The following is an 11,897-nucleotide window of genomic DNA, read 5'->3' on the forward strand; positions in this document are numbered from 1 at the left end:
TCAGGCTAATTTAACAAAAACCCCTGGGACTACGGTGAACTCAGCTAATGACAACAGTGTCTCTCCCTGACCCCATGGTGCTTGAATTTTACGGATGGTCTTTGAAATCTTAACCAAAGAAGCATGTCATGTGACATTTCCAGACAGAAGCCACTGAGAGAGGTGTCTCACTCTGTCTCCCAGGCTGGAGTGCAGTGGCCTGGTCTCAGCTCACTGCAACCTCTGCCTCCCGGGTTCAAGCGATTCTCCTGCCTCAGCCTCCCAATTAGCTGGGATTACAGGCGTGCCCCACCACACCTGGCTAATTTTTTATATTTTTGGTAAAGACAGGGTTTCACCATGTTGGCCAGGCTGGTCTCAAACTCCTGACTTCAAGTGATCCGCCTGCCTCTGTCTCCCAAAGTGCTGGGATTACAGGCGTCAGCCACTGCGCCTGGTGAGAGTTGGGTTTTAGTTTTATTTTGTTTTTCACAGATTCCGGGGGTTGAATGGCAAAGAGACGGGAGCAGGCGGAGGTCCATACACAAGTTCAGACTCACCCTGCAGGAGTTCTGGCTGGGAGGCCCCTCACTCTCCCCACACTGACCTCACATCCCCGTTACGCTCCTCATTCCAGGCTGGGCCGGCCACTGGGCGCTGGACAGAGCTTAGGAAGTAGGATGGCTCCGGGTGGGTTAGAAACCAGGTACACGGCAGAAGCCGGCCTGGAGCTGCCCACAGCCCCCGCCATCCTTGGAGGGCCCCAGCCGAAGGAGCTGGTGCAGCTGGACACAGAGACCTGCTGGTGATGGGACCGGGCCACACGCTCCTACAGGGCCCAAGCCGAGACCCCTGGCTGGAGGGTCAGCACCCAGGGTGGCAGTAGCTGCAGGGGGTCTAGGGAAGGACTGGGAGCAAAGCCTCAGCTCCTGCTGCTGCTCCATACACAGAACGCGCTGCACAGGGGATCCTACGCTTCCTAGGAGTCACATTAAAAAGCAATGTGAGACGGGCGGGGTTAATTCTGACAGTGATGCGTCCTCTGACCGCATGTCGCTAATGCACCATCATCCTGGTGTGGACTCGGTGGAAAGACCGCATGGCTTCTCTTGCCAAACCACCCACGTGTGGCAGGTGGTCACCGTGGAGCACGGGGGCCCAGTGTTTCTCAGACTGAAATCACACACGGACCCTCTTTAACAGAAACGAAAGTCTTGCCACTGCCCAGGGTTTTGATTTAATAGCCACTTAGGCTGTACAAACAGCTTAATAAAACTGGGCACAAGCTCTTGCTGACTTGTATTCCGCCATAAAGCCGAATAGCCTCAAATAAAACAAATGTAATTAAAAACCAGCATGAACATAACTTGGTGGGTGATGTTTTGCCGAGACAGCGCCGGCTCCAGAGACCACTCTGGGCCAGGGGGACGTTCGCGTGGTCGTCCTCTGTGCGCTCCAGCTGGGAGGCTGCTTGGCCCTGCTGGGCCCAAAGGTCCCCCTGACGGACGTGCCTTGATGTTGCCACGTTGGACGGGATTAAAGTGCTGAGGCTGCTGTGACGGGTCAGGAAGACAAACTCGGCCCAGAGCACAACTGCGAGGCACACAGCCGTCCCAAAACGGCATCAAAACCAGACGTGGCCCTGGGAGGCCGCGGGAAGTCGTACCTTGCAGAGCTCTGCTCTGGCGCCAGGGGACGCTGGCTGGGGCCCCTTTGCAAGGCCCACGCGCCCTTGGACACCAGCACCCGCCACAGGCTGCGCGGGCAGATGCTGCCGCTGCGTTTCCTTGCCAGGTGTCCGTGGCGCCCTGCCTAGCGCTGCAGGCTCACCCAGTGTGGACACAGGTGGCAAAGGAGCCTCTCCTGGGTCTCTGTCCCACGCTGATGGCTGTCTATCTGAGCAGGGGGTGGGGCTGGGGACTTTGCCTCGGGTGTGTCTTTCCTTTTTGTTTCCTGACGTGGAATTCTGTTGGGATTTGGGGGACAATGACAGTAAGAACATCAAGGAGCTGCCACTGGATGGTGGAGCCCCCTAGTCACCGGAAGATCACTCCAGCTGGCGTGGTGTCCGTCCCCCTGTCCTCCGGGAACTTTCCTGTCTCTGGTGAGCCTGGCCAAAGACGCCCTCGTGAGGCAGCACTGGCCACTGGAAGATCTGCTGAAGCCACAACCACAAGGACGGGGACGGCTGGGCCAGGCTTCTCTGGCACTGACACTGAACGCCCGCATGGTTCTGGGTGCCCTGGCTGTGGCTGGACCTGCGGCATGCAGAACCCCCTCCTGGCCCAATTGTCTGCGCGGGGCAACCGGGGCGTGGGGAGGTCTGAGCTCCACAGTTGACGCCACAGCACCCGAAGATGGAGCCTGGGACCCTTTTGCTTTTCCAATGTGTGATGCCAAGAATTTCCCCAAATGTCCTCAGTTTTATCCCGGAGTGCAACATGGCTAGAAAGCGGAGCAGAGGCGCTGAGGGCGGTGAGGGCGGGAGGAGGAAGACGGCCTCGCAGGCCAAACGCCAGTCCCACGCTCCTTACCCGCTGGGCTCCTGCACTGCCTACTCCAGGCACACACCCAGGCGGGCACACAGTCACTGCCCCTCATGTGCCCAGGTCCACAGCCACCCCCCGACCTCCAGCAGGCACTGGTGAGGCAGGGCGGAGGCTGCCAGGATAGAGATCACAGCGGGCAGAGACCTGGAGACAGCGCAGGAGGGGGCCGTGTACAGGCCTCATTCAGGGCAGCAGTCACCGATGGGGAGGGGATGTGGCCTGCGAGGCTGAAGTCTGAGCTGCTTTGCACCAGGCCCAACTGCAGGGAAAGCTGTAGAGCCAGTGAGTCTCCCCACCAGGTCTCTCCCCAGCAAGCTGGTCAGCCTCAGCAGGAGGTCACATCCCGGCCTCCAAACCTGTTTCTGGCAGCCACAGACCCCTAGTCAAAGGGACCTGACTCAAGCCCACGGAGCAGGGCTGAAACAGCCGGCTTTGGAAAATCCAGCTCTTAGACTGTGTGTGTGCACGCCTTAAAAACCGTTAAGGGCTGGTTGTGGCGGCTCACACCTGTAATCCCAGTGCTTCCGGAGGCTGGGAGTTCGAGGCCAGTCTGGGCAACACAGCAAGACCCTGTACTAAAAAAATAATTAGCCAGGCATGGTGGTGTGCACCTGTGGTCCCAGCTACTTAGGAGGCTGAGGTGGGAGGCTTGCTTGAGCCCAGGAGTTCGAGGCCACAGTAAGCCAAGATCATGCCCCTGCACTCCAGCCTAGGCAACAGAGCCTGTCTCAAAAAAAACCTTTCAGGTGGAGCTCCTAGGAAAGGTGGTCTGCAGCAGGCATCCCTGAGCCGGGACCCTGGGCACTCTCGGGATGACGCTTCTTACCTGGACCACCATCTGTGTCCGCTGCACTGCACTTCCCCTCCTCTGGCACCGTCATCTAAGGGTGAGGCCAGCCAGGGACCGGGAAGAAAGAGGCCTCCGGGGGTCCTCAGAAGTATCTTTGTCCCCAAGGCGGCTCCTTCCAGGCTAGCCACGGCATCTGCATCACCAGCCTGCGTACTAGTGTCTGTGGTGAGACGCCATAGCACAGGCATTGGGACCCAGCACGCGGAGTCTCAGACGGGCTTCCTGCCTGGGTTGAAGGGTTGTTCTGCTAGGGACAGCCATCAGCTCCTTCTCAAAGCCTCCAAGAGATGCGTCTGTCGGCCTCTCAGCCGTGCATCCCTGTCTCGGGGACTTGCCTGAGCACAGGACCGGGCCTGGAGTCTGCGGCTCTGACAGCGCCCGGGGATGCAGATTGGGCCACCCTCTGAGGAGGACTGGACTCTGACATGCCTTTCACAGAGGAAGGAAGGACAGGCAGGAGTTGAGGCAAGGAGTCGAGACAAGGCGAGCCTGTCGCCAGCGAGTCATGCAGTTGTGCAGGGTCTGCCACAGAGCTTCCAGTGCACCCTGACCCAGCCACCGGACCAGCTAGGCCAGACCCCCCGGGAGCCGAGCACCCCAGCTTTACAGTTTTCCCAGGTGGTTCTGAGTCACTGAGCCACAGGCAAGCCTGGAGCCAGGAACAGCTGTGGAGGATCCAGATGCAGATGCACTGAAGCCCACACCTGCTCCCCAGTCCGGCCCAGTGAGTGTACATGTGTGCACCTGTGTGTGCATGTATGTGTACCTGTGTGCCTGTGTACATCTATGAGTGTGTGCATGTGTGCCTGTCTGCCTGTGTGCATGCATGTGTATGTGTATATGTATGAGTGTGTGCATGCATTCCTGTGTCTGCCAGTGTGTACATGTATGAGTATGCATGTGTGCCTGTGTGTGCATGTATGTGTGCACATCTGTGTGTGCACATGTGTGCCTGTGTGTGCATGTCTGTGTCTGTGTGTGCACTCATGTGTGCCTGTGTGTGCATCTACCTGGGTGTGCATGTATGTGTGCCTGTGTGTGCATATGTGTGCATCTAGCTGTGTGTGCATGTTTGTGTGCCTGTATGTGTGTCTATGTGTGCACGTATGTGTGCCTGTGTTTGCATTTACCTGGGTGTGCACGTATGTGAGCCTGTGTGTGCATCTACCTGGGTGAGCACGTATGTGTGCCTATGTGCACATCTACCTGGGTGTGCACATATGTTTGCCTGTGTGCACATCTACCTGGGCGTGCATGTATGTGTGCCTGTGTACACATCTACCTGAGTGAGCATGTATGTGTGCCTGTGTGCGCATCTACCTGGGTGTGCATGTATGTGTGCCTGTGTGCACATGTGCATGCCTGTGTGCAGGCACCTAGTTGCCAAACAGATCATACCGACTCACTAGTGATTATGTCAACAATAAAATTGGATTGTCATCTTCGTAGAGCAGTGGTTCTCAAAGTCACTTCTTCATCAGAAATCTAGGGGCTAGGCCTCCAGGCAGCTGTGACACAGGCCAACGGCCAAGAGCTGCAGGTGTTGATCAGACTGCAGGGCGTCGGTCCTCCCAAAAAGGTGGCCACAGCTTGTCTGTCAGGGTTGTGTGTGCAGGGCAGCTGTGTGGGGCCCCCTCCTCTCCCACCAGGACCTCTGCTCACACAGGGTATGTGTACCTCTCTGGGTGTTCACCTGATAATAGAGACCTGGTGGCCCAGTCTTCACTCACAAGCATAGGTCCCAGGCTGCTTACCAGCATGTGAACTGGCTGTGTTGGAGTCAAATGCTCACCCCCAGTATGGTCAGCATTCACTGGGAAGGGTCAGGTCTTGTGAAGCCTTGAGCACGACTGGGCAGGGGTGGCCCTCAGGGCTGGGCCATCCACGGGAATAACATGAATTAGAAAACAGACTACTATTAAAATATTTAAAATTTTTAGCCAGGTGTAATGGTGCACCCCTGTAGTCCCAGCTATTCGGGAGGCTGAGGTGGGAGGATCCATTGAGCCCGGGAAATCGAGGCTGCAGTGAACCATGACGGCACCACCACACTCCAGCCTGAGAGATGGAACAAGACCGTGTCTCAAAAAAAACACCTTAAAAATAAAAGTGTTTTAAGAGCTCTGTAATGTTTCTTTTCATGCTTGTTGTTGGAGATAGCTGCACCAAAAGACCACACTGTAAGTCACTGCTGTGTCAAATTAAGTCAGGGCTGCTGGATAACAGCTGTTCTATTGCTGTCACTGATTTCTGGTGTATCAAAAACAGTCCAAATTAAACATAAATGGGATGAGAAGGGGCTGGAAACCAGGAGAAATGGTGTAACATGTTGCAGACTTCAAAAACGGAGCTACAGCCATGGTTTTCCCATCTAGCACTCACCCTCTGTAGCTTTGTTTCCTTAAAGTAAACGAGTCTGAGGAAAAAATGGCACATGACTTTGAACCATGCTATTAAGCATTTTTAAACAGTACTTCTGACTTTCCCCTGGTGCTCAGCTCCGTCACAGGACCAAATGCTGGCCCAGCACTAGGGCCTGCGTGGAGCACGATCTGTGGTATTTGTGTAAACAATTTAGTACGTTAGGCCTAGAATGCTTCCTTCTCAAAGGGCTCCTTCGACCCTCACTACTCCGTAAAGTGGGGAGGGGAGAGCTGCTCACGCACATTTTAAACAAGTTCAAAAGATGCAGAGATTAGAAGATTCAACCCAGGTGTTCAGAGGCAACAGTGAATAAAAGTCAGGCTTGGAACCAGCTCTGAGAGTTGAAGGAAAATAAATTCAATATTAAAAAACCAACCATATTTCTATATGCTTGCAATGAACAGTTAAGCAATGGAAAAAATCACATCAAAATATGAAATCTCTACAGATAAATTTAACAAAAGGTGTGTCAGAACTGAGTATGTTGACTACCAAACACTGAAATTAAGTAAAATAGTGACATTAAGACCTAAATAGAGAATGAGAGGACCCGATACCGTCAAGATGTCAGTCAAGATGTCAGTCCTACCCAATGTCAGTCCTACCCAATGTCAGTCCTACCCAATGTTGGTCCTACGTCGGTCCTACGCAACATCGGTCCTACCCAATGTCGGTCCTACGCAATGTCGGTCCTACCCAACGTCGGTCCTACGCAACGTCGGTCCTACCCAACGTCGGTCCTACCCAACGTCGGTCCTACGCAACGTCGGTCCTACCCAATGTCGGTCCTACGCAATGTCGGTCCTACCCAATGTCGGTCCTACGCAATGTCGGTCCTACCCAATGTCGGTCCTACCCAATGTCGGTCCTACGCAATGTCGGTCCTACCCAATGTCGGTGCTACCCAATGTCGGTCCTACGCAATGTCGGTCCTACCCAATGTCGGTCCTACCCAATGTCGGTCCTACGCAATGTCGGTCCTACCCAATGTCGGTCCTACCCAATGTCGGTCCTACGCAATGTCGGTCCTACGCAATGTCGGTCCTACCCAATGTCGGTCCTACCCAATGTCGGTCCTACGCAATGTCGGTCCTACCCAATGTCGGTCCTACCCAATGTCGGTCCTACGCAATGTCGGTCCTACCCAATGTCGGTCCTACCCAATGTCGGTCCTACGCAATGTCGGTCCTACCCAATGTCGGTCCTACCCAATGTCGGTCCTACGCAATGTCGGTCCTACGCAATGTCGGTGCTACCCAATGTCGGTCCTACGCAATGTCGGTCCTACCCAATGTCGGTCCTACGCAATGTCGGTCCTACCCAATGTCGGTCCTACGCAATGTCGGTCCTACCCAAAGTCGGTCCTACGCAATGTCGGTCCTACGCAATGTCGGTCCTACGCAATGTCGGTCCTACCCAATGTAGGTCCTACCCAATGTCGGTCCTACCCAATGTCGGTCCTACGCAATGTCGGTCCTACCCAATGTCGGTCCTACCCAATGTCGGTCCTACGCAATGTCGGTCCTACCCAATGTCAATCCTCCCCAGTGGGTGTATAGGTTCCCTGCAATCCCGATCAGAACCCCAGCAAGAAATGACAAGCTGCCACTAAAGCTTACATGGAAATACAAAAGACCTAGAATAGCCAAAATTACCTTGAAAATTAAGAACACAGTTAGGCTTGGGGCCAAGAAGGTTTCCCAGCTCCACACCTGGGCCCACCTCTGTGTACCTAGTGGCCACCCCCTGGGTTCTCCCTTGGTGCTGGTGATTGTGCTGGCCATCGGAGGACCTGTGGGTGGACCTGTCCAGTCTAGCCCCGCACCCCTCCAACCCCCTCCTCCCCACCCCACCTCCGGGCTAAGCAGGGAGCTCAGACCTCTGTGCACTCCAAGTATCAGCCCATTGCCTAAGGCAACAGAAAGCTTCTCCCAGTAAACAAGGATCCAGGATACACCCAGCCCCAGTGGCCACAGCCACTCTTACCCATACACACCATCTACTGGCTTGTGGGTCAAACTGCACACTCCGATATAAAACCTGCCAACAGAAGTGCATAAGGCTCCAGAGGCAAAGCCAAAAGACCCCACCTACTACTCGCAACAGTCACACTCCCCCACCAGGGGGTGGGGGAGGGATTAAAAGATAATATTACGGAGAAAGAAAGAGAAAAATCCTACCTGTAAGAAAATAATTACAAAAATTAGAAGTGCCAGCATCTCCAGATGAGCCAGCAGAAGAATTTTGGTGCCATGAAAAATGTGAACATAGGGACACCTCCAAAGAATCCCAGTAGCTCTCCAGCAATGGTCCCTGACCAAAACAGAAACTCAGAAATGACAGGTAAGAAATGTAGGCATGGATTTCAAGGTAAGGGAGGAGACCACCCTCATATTGTCTTATGCCCAATTTCTGCCTCCAAAGAAAAAAGGAGTAAAAACTAAAAGGCAGAAATGAAATCCACAAGAAGACAGCCCGGCACCATGCCCTGGGCCTGGTAGTTAAAAATCAACCCCTGACTTAACTGCTTGTGTTATCTGTAGATTTCAGACATTATATGGAAAAGCATCATGAAAATCCCTGTCCTGTTCTGTTCTGTTCTGATTACTGGTGCATGCAGGCCCCAGTCACGTACCCCCTGCTTGCTCAATCGATCAAGACTCTCTCACACAGACCCCCTTAGAATTGTAAGCCCTTAAAAGGGATAGGAATTGCTCACTCAGGGAGCTGGGTTTTTTGAGACATAAGTCTGCTGACACACCCGGCCAAATAAAGCCCTTTCTTTCCTCAACTCGGTGTCTCGAGGGGTTTTGTCTGCAGCTCGTCCTGCTACAAAGGGAGCTCGACAAGATGCAAAACAGAGTTGAAAATTAGCACACAGAAACTTCTAAAGCCACCCAGGAAATGAAGGAAGAAATAAACATCTTAAAAATAAATCAATCAGAGCTTCTGGAATTGAAAAACTCATGGAATTTCAAAATACCATTGAAACTTTACCAATAGACTGGGCCAAACAGAATAAAGAATTTCAGAGCCTGAAGACCAGTCTTTTGAACTAACCCAGACAGACAAAAATATATGAAAAAAATTTTTAATGAACGAAATCTTCAAGAAACACAAAATTACGTAAAGTGACCAAACCTACAAATTATTGGCATTCCTGAGAAGGGAGAAAAAGTAAACAACCTGGAAAATATATTTGAGGGAATAGCTCAAGAAAATTTCCCTAATCTTGCTAGAGAGGTAGACATCCAGATAGAAGAAATCCAGGGAACATCTCTGATGTGGTTTGGCTCTGTCCCCACCCATATCTCTTCTTGAATGGCAGCTCCCATAATCCCCACGTGTTGTGGGAGTGACCTGGTGGGAGATAACTGAACCATGGGGGTGGGTTTTCCCATGCTGTTCTCATGATAGTGAGTAAGTCCCATGAGATCTGATGGATTTATAAAGGGCAGTTCCCCTGCACATGCTCTCTTGTCTGCCGCCATGTAAAACATGCCGTTGCTCCTCCTTCGCCTTCCGTCATGATTGTGAGGCCTCCCCAGCCATGTAGAACTGTGAGTCCATTAAACCTCCTTTCCTTTATAAATTAACCAGTCACAGGTATGTCTTTATTAACAGTGTGAGAACAGACTAATACAGTAAATTGGTATGAAGTGGGGTGCTGCTGTAAAGATACCCAAATATGTGAAAGCAACTTTGGGACTGGGTAATGGGCAGAGGTTGGAAAAGTTTGGAGGGCCCAGAAGAAGATATGAAAATATGGGAAAATTTGGAACTTACTAGAGACTTGGAGGGCTCAGAAGAAAGGAAGATGTGGGAAAGTTTGGAACTTCCTAGAGGTCTGTTGAATGTCTTTGACCAAAATGCTGATAGTGATATGGACAATAAAGTCCAGGCCGATGTGGTCTCAGATGGAGATGAGGAACTTGTTGGCAACTGGAACAAAGGTGACCCTTGCTATGCTTTAGCAAAGACACTGGCAGCATTTTGCCCCTGCCCTAGAGATCTGTGGAACTTTGAACTTGAGAGATGATTTAGAGTATCTGGCAGAAGAAATTTCTAAGTGGCAAAGTGTTCAAGAGGAAGCAGAGGATAAAAGTTTGGAAAATTAGCAGCCTGACAATGCAGTAGACAAGAAAAACCCATTATCTGGAGAGAAATTCAAGCCTGCTTTAGAAATTTGCATAAGTAACACTTGGTTAATCACGAAGACAATGGGAAAAATGTCTCCAGGGCGTATCAGAGACCTTCAAGTCAGCTTAGGAGTTAAAAATGGTTTTGTGGCCGGGCCCGGTGGCTCACGCTTGTAATCCCAGCACTTTGGGAGGCCAAGGCGGGCGGATCATGAGGTCAGGAGATCGAGACCACGGTGAAACCCCGTCTCTACCAAAAAATACAAAAAAATTAGCCGGGCGTGGTGGCGGGCGCGGTGGCGGGCGCCTGTAGTCCCAGCTACTCGGCGAGGCTGAGGCAGGAGAATGGCGTGAACCCAGGAGGCGGAGCTTGCAGTGAGCCAAGATTGCACCACTGCACTCCAGCCTGGGTGACAGAGCGAGACTCCGTCTCAAAAAAAAAAAAAAAAATTGGTTTTGTGGGCTGGATGCAGGCCCCCCCTGCTGTGTACAGCCTAGGGACTTGATGCTCTGTGTCCCAGCTGCTCCAGCCATGGCTAAAAAGGGCCAAGGTACAGCTCGGGCCATGGCTTCAGAGAGTGAAAGCCCTGAGGCTTGGCAGCTTCCACATGGTGTTGGTCTTACAGGTGCGCACAAGAAATAAGGTTTGGAAACTTCCACCTAGATTTCAGAGGATGTATGGAAATGCCTGGATTTCCAGTCACAGGTGTGGCTGTAGGGACAGAAGGCACCAAGTCCTCAGACTGCACAAAGCAGCAGGACCCTGAGCCCAACCCACAAAACCATTTTTTCCTCCTAGGCCTCCTGGCTTGTGGTGTGAGGAGCTGCTATGAAGACCTCTGACATGCCCTGGAGACATTTTGCCCATTGTCTTGATGATTAACATTTGGCTCCTTGTTACTTATGCAAATTTCTGCAGCTGGCTTAAATTTTTCATCAGAAAATTGGTTTTTCTTTTCTATTGCGTTGTTAGGCTGCAAATTCTCTGAAATTTAGTGCTGTGCTTCCCTTTTAAACATAAGTTCCAATCCCAAACCATATCTTTGTGAAGGAATAAAACTGAATGCTTTTAAGAGCACCAACGTCATGTCTTGAACACTTTGCTGCTTAGAAATTTCTTCCACCAGATACCCTAAATCATCTCTCTCAAGTTCAAAGTTCCACAGATTTCTGGGGGGCAAAAGGCTGCCAGTCTCTTTGCTAAAGCATAGCAAGAATCACTTTGTCCAGTTCCCAATGAGTTCCTCATCTTCATATGAGACTATCTCAGCCTGGACTTTTTGGTGAAAACCATTCAACAAATCTCTAGGAAGTTCCAAACTTTCCCACATCTTCCTGTCTTCTTCTGAGTCCTCAAAACTGTTCCAACCTCTGCCTGTTATCCAATTCCAAAGTTGCTTCCACATTTTTTTTTTCGGCCTCCCGGGTTCAAGTGATTCTCCTGCCTCAGCCTCCCGAGCAGCTGGGATTACAGGCGCTTGCCACTACACCTGGCTAATTTTTATATTTTTAGTAGAGACAGGATTTTGCCATGTTGGCCAGGCTGATCTCAAACTCCTGACCTAGGTGATCATCTGCCTCCCTTGGCCTCCCAAAGTGCTGGGATTACAGGCATGAGCCACCATGCCTGCCCTCAGGTATCTTAATAGCAGTACCCCACTCTACCGGTACCAATTTACTATATTAGTCCATTTTCATACTGCTATAAAGAAATACTCAAGAGTGGGTAATTTATTTTAAAAAGAGAGAGAGAGGTTTAATGGGCTCACAGTTCCACACAGCTGGAGAGGCCTCACAATCATGGCAGAAGGCAAAGGAGGAGCAAAGGCACATCTTACATGGTGGCAGGCAAGAGAGCGTGTGCAGGAGCCCTTTATAAAACCATCTATCTCATGAGACTTCTTCACTATCATAAGAACAGCGTAGGAAAAAGCCATCCCTATGATTTAATTACCC

At 51.6% G+C, this 11,897-nt stretch overlaps 1 protein-coding gene and 1 long non-coding RNA gene across 7 annotated transcripts; both read right to left on the bottom strand.

The window, feature by feature from the left end:
* Positions 1 to 1,207: 1,207 nt before the first annotated feature.
* Positions 1,208 to 3,528, bottom strand: LOC129491727 (cuticle collagen dpy-13-like). 3 transcript variants are annotated; one of them, XM_055296225.2, is made up of 3 exons: positions 3,355 to 3,528; positions 1,646 to 1,945; positions 1,208 to 1,529 (listed from the first exon to the last, which is right to left on the bottom strand). In XM_055296225.2, the coding sequence occupies exons 1-3, from the start codon at positions 3,364 to 3,366 to the stop codon at positions 1,305 to 1,307; spliced, it is 537 nt and encodes a 178-aa protein (XP_055152200.2). In that variant the 5' UTR covers positions 3,367 to 3,528; the 3' UTR covers positions 1,208 to 1,304. The 3 variants fall into 3 exon arrangements, with proteins under 3 accessions (XP_055152200.2, XP_055152199.2, XP_055152201.1); XM_055296224.2 differs by having other exon boundaries at positions 1,208 to 1,532; XM_055296226.2 differs by having other exon boundaries at positions 1,208 to 1,945.
* Positions 3,529 to 3,728: 200 nt separating this feature from the next.
* Positions 3,729 to 6,707, bottom strand: LOC134731571 (uncharacterized). 4 transcript variants are annotated; one of them, XR_010113972.1, is made up of 3 exons: positions 6,499 to 6,707; positions 5,133 to 5,251; positions 3,729 to 3,807 (listed from the first exon to the last, which is right to left on the bottom strand). It is a non-coding gene; the product is annotated as an uncharacterized lncRNA (long non-coding RNA). The 4 variants fall into 4 exon arrangements; XR_010113973.1 differs by having other exon boundaries at positions 6,483 to 6,540; XR_010113974.1 differs by having other exon boundaries at positions 6,467 to 6,512.
* Positions 6,708 to 11,897: the final 5,190 nt, after the last annotated feature.

Source organism: Symphalangus syndactylus, chromosome 10, assembly GCF_028878055.3.
Source record: "Symphalangus syndactylus isolate Jambi chromosome 10, NHGRI_mSymSyn1-v2.1_pri, whole genome shotgun sequence".
NCBI lineage: Eukaryota > Metazoa > Chordata > Mammalia > Primates > Hylobatidae > Symphalangus > Symphalangus syndactylus.

What these genes read in the sequence shown, in the direction of transcription:
- LOC129491727 (XM_055296224.2), bottom strand. An exon ending in CCAGAGCAGAGCTCTGCAAG is followed by an intron (nt 1,533 to 1,645) that starts GTACGACTTCCC and finishes GACCCGTCACAG; the next exon opens with CAGCCTCAGCACTTTAATCC.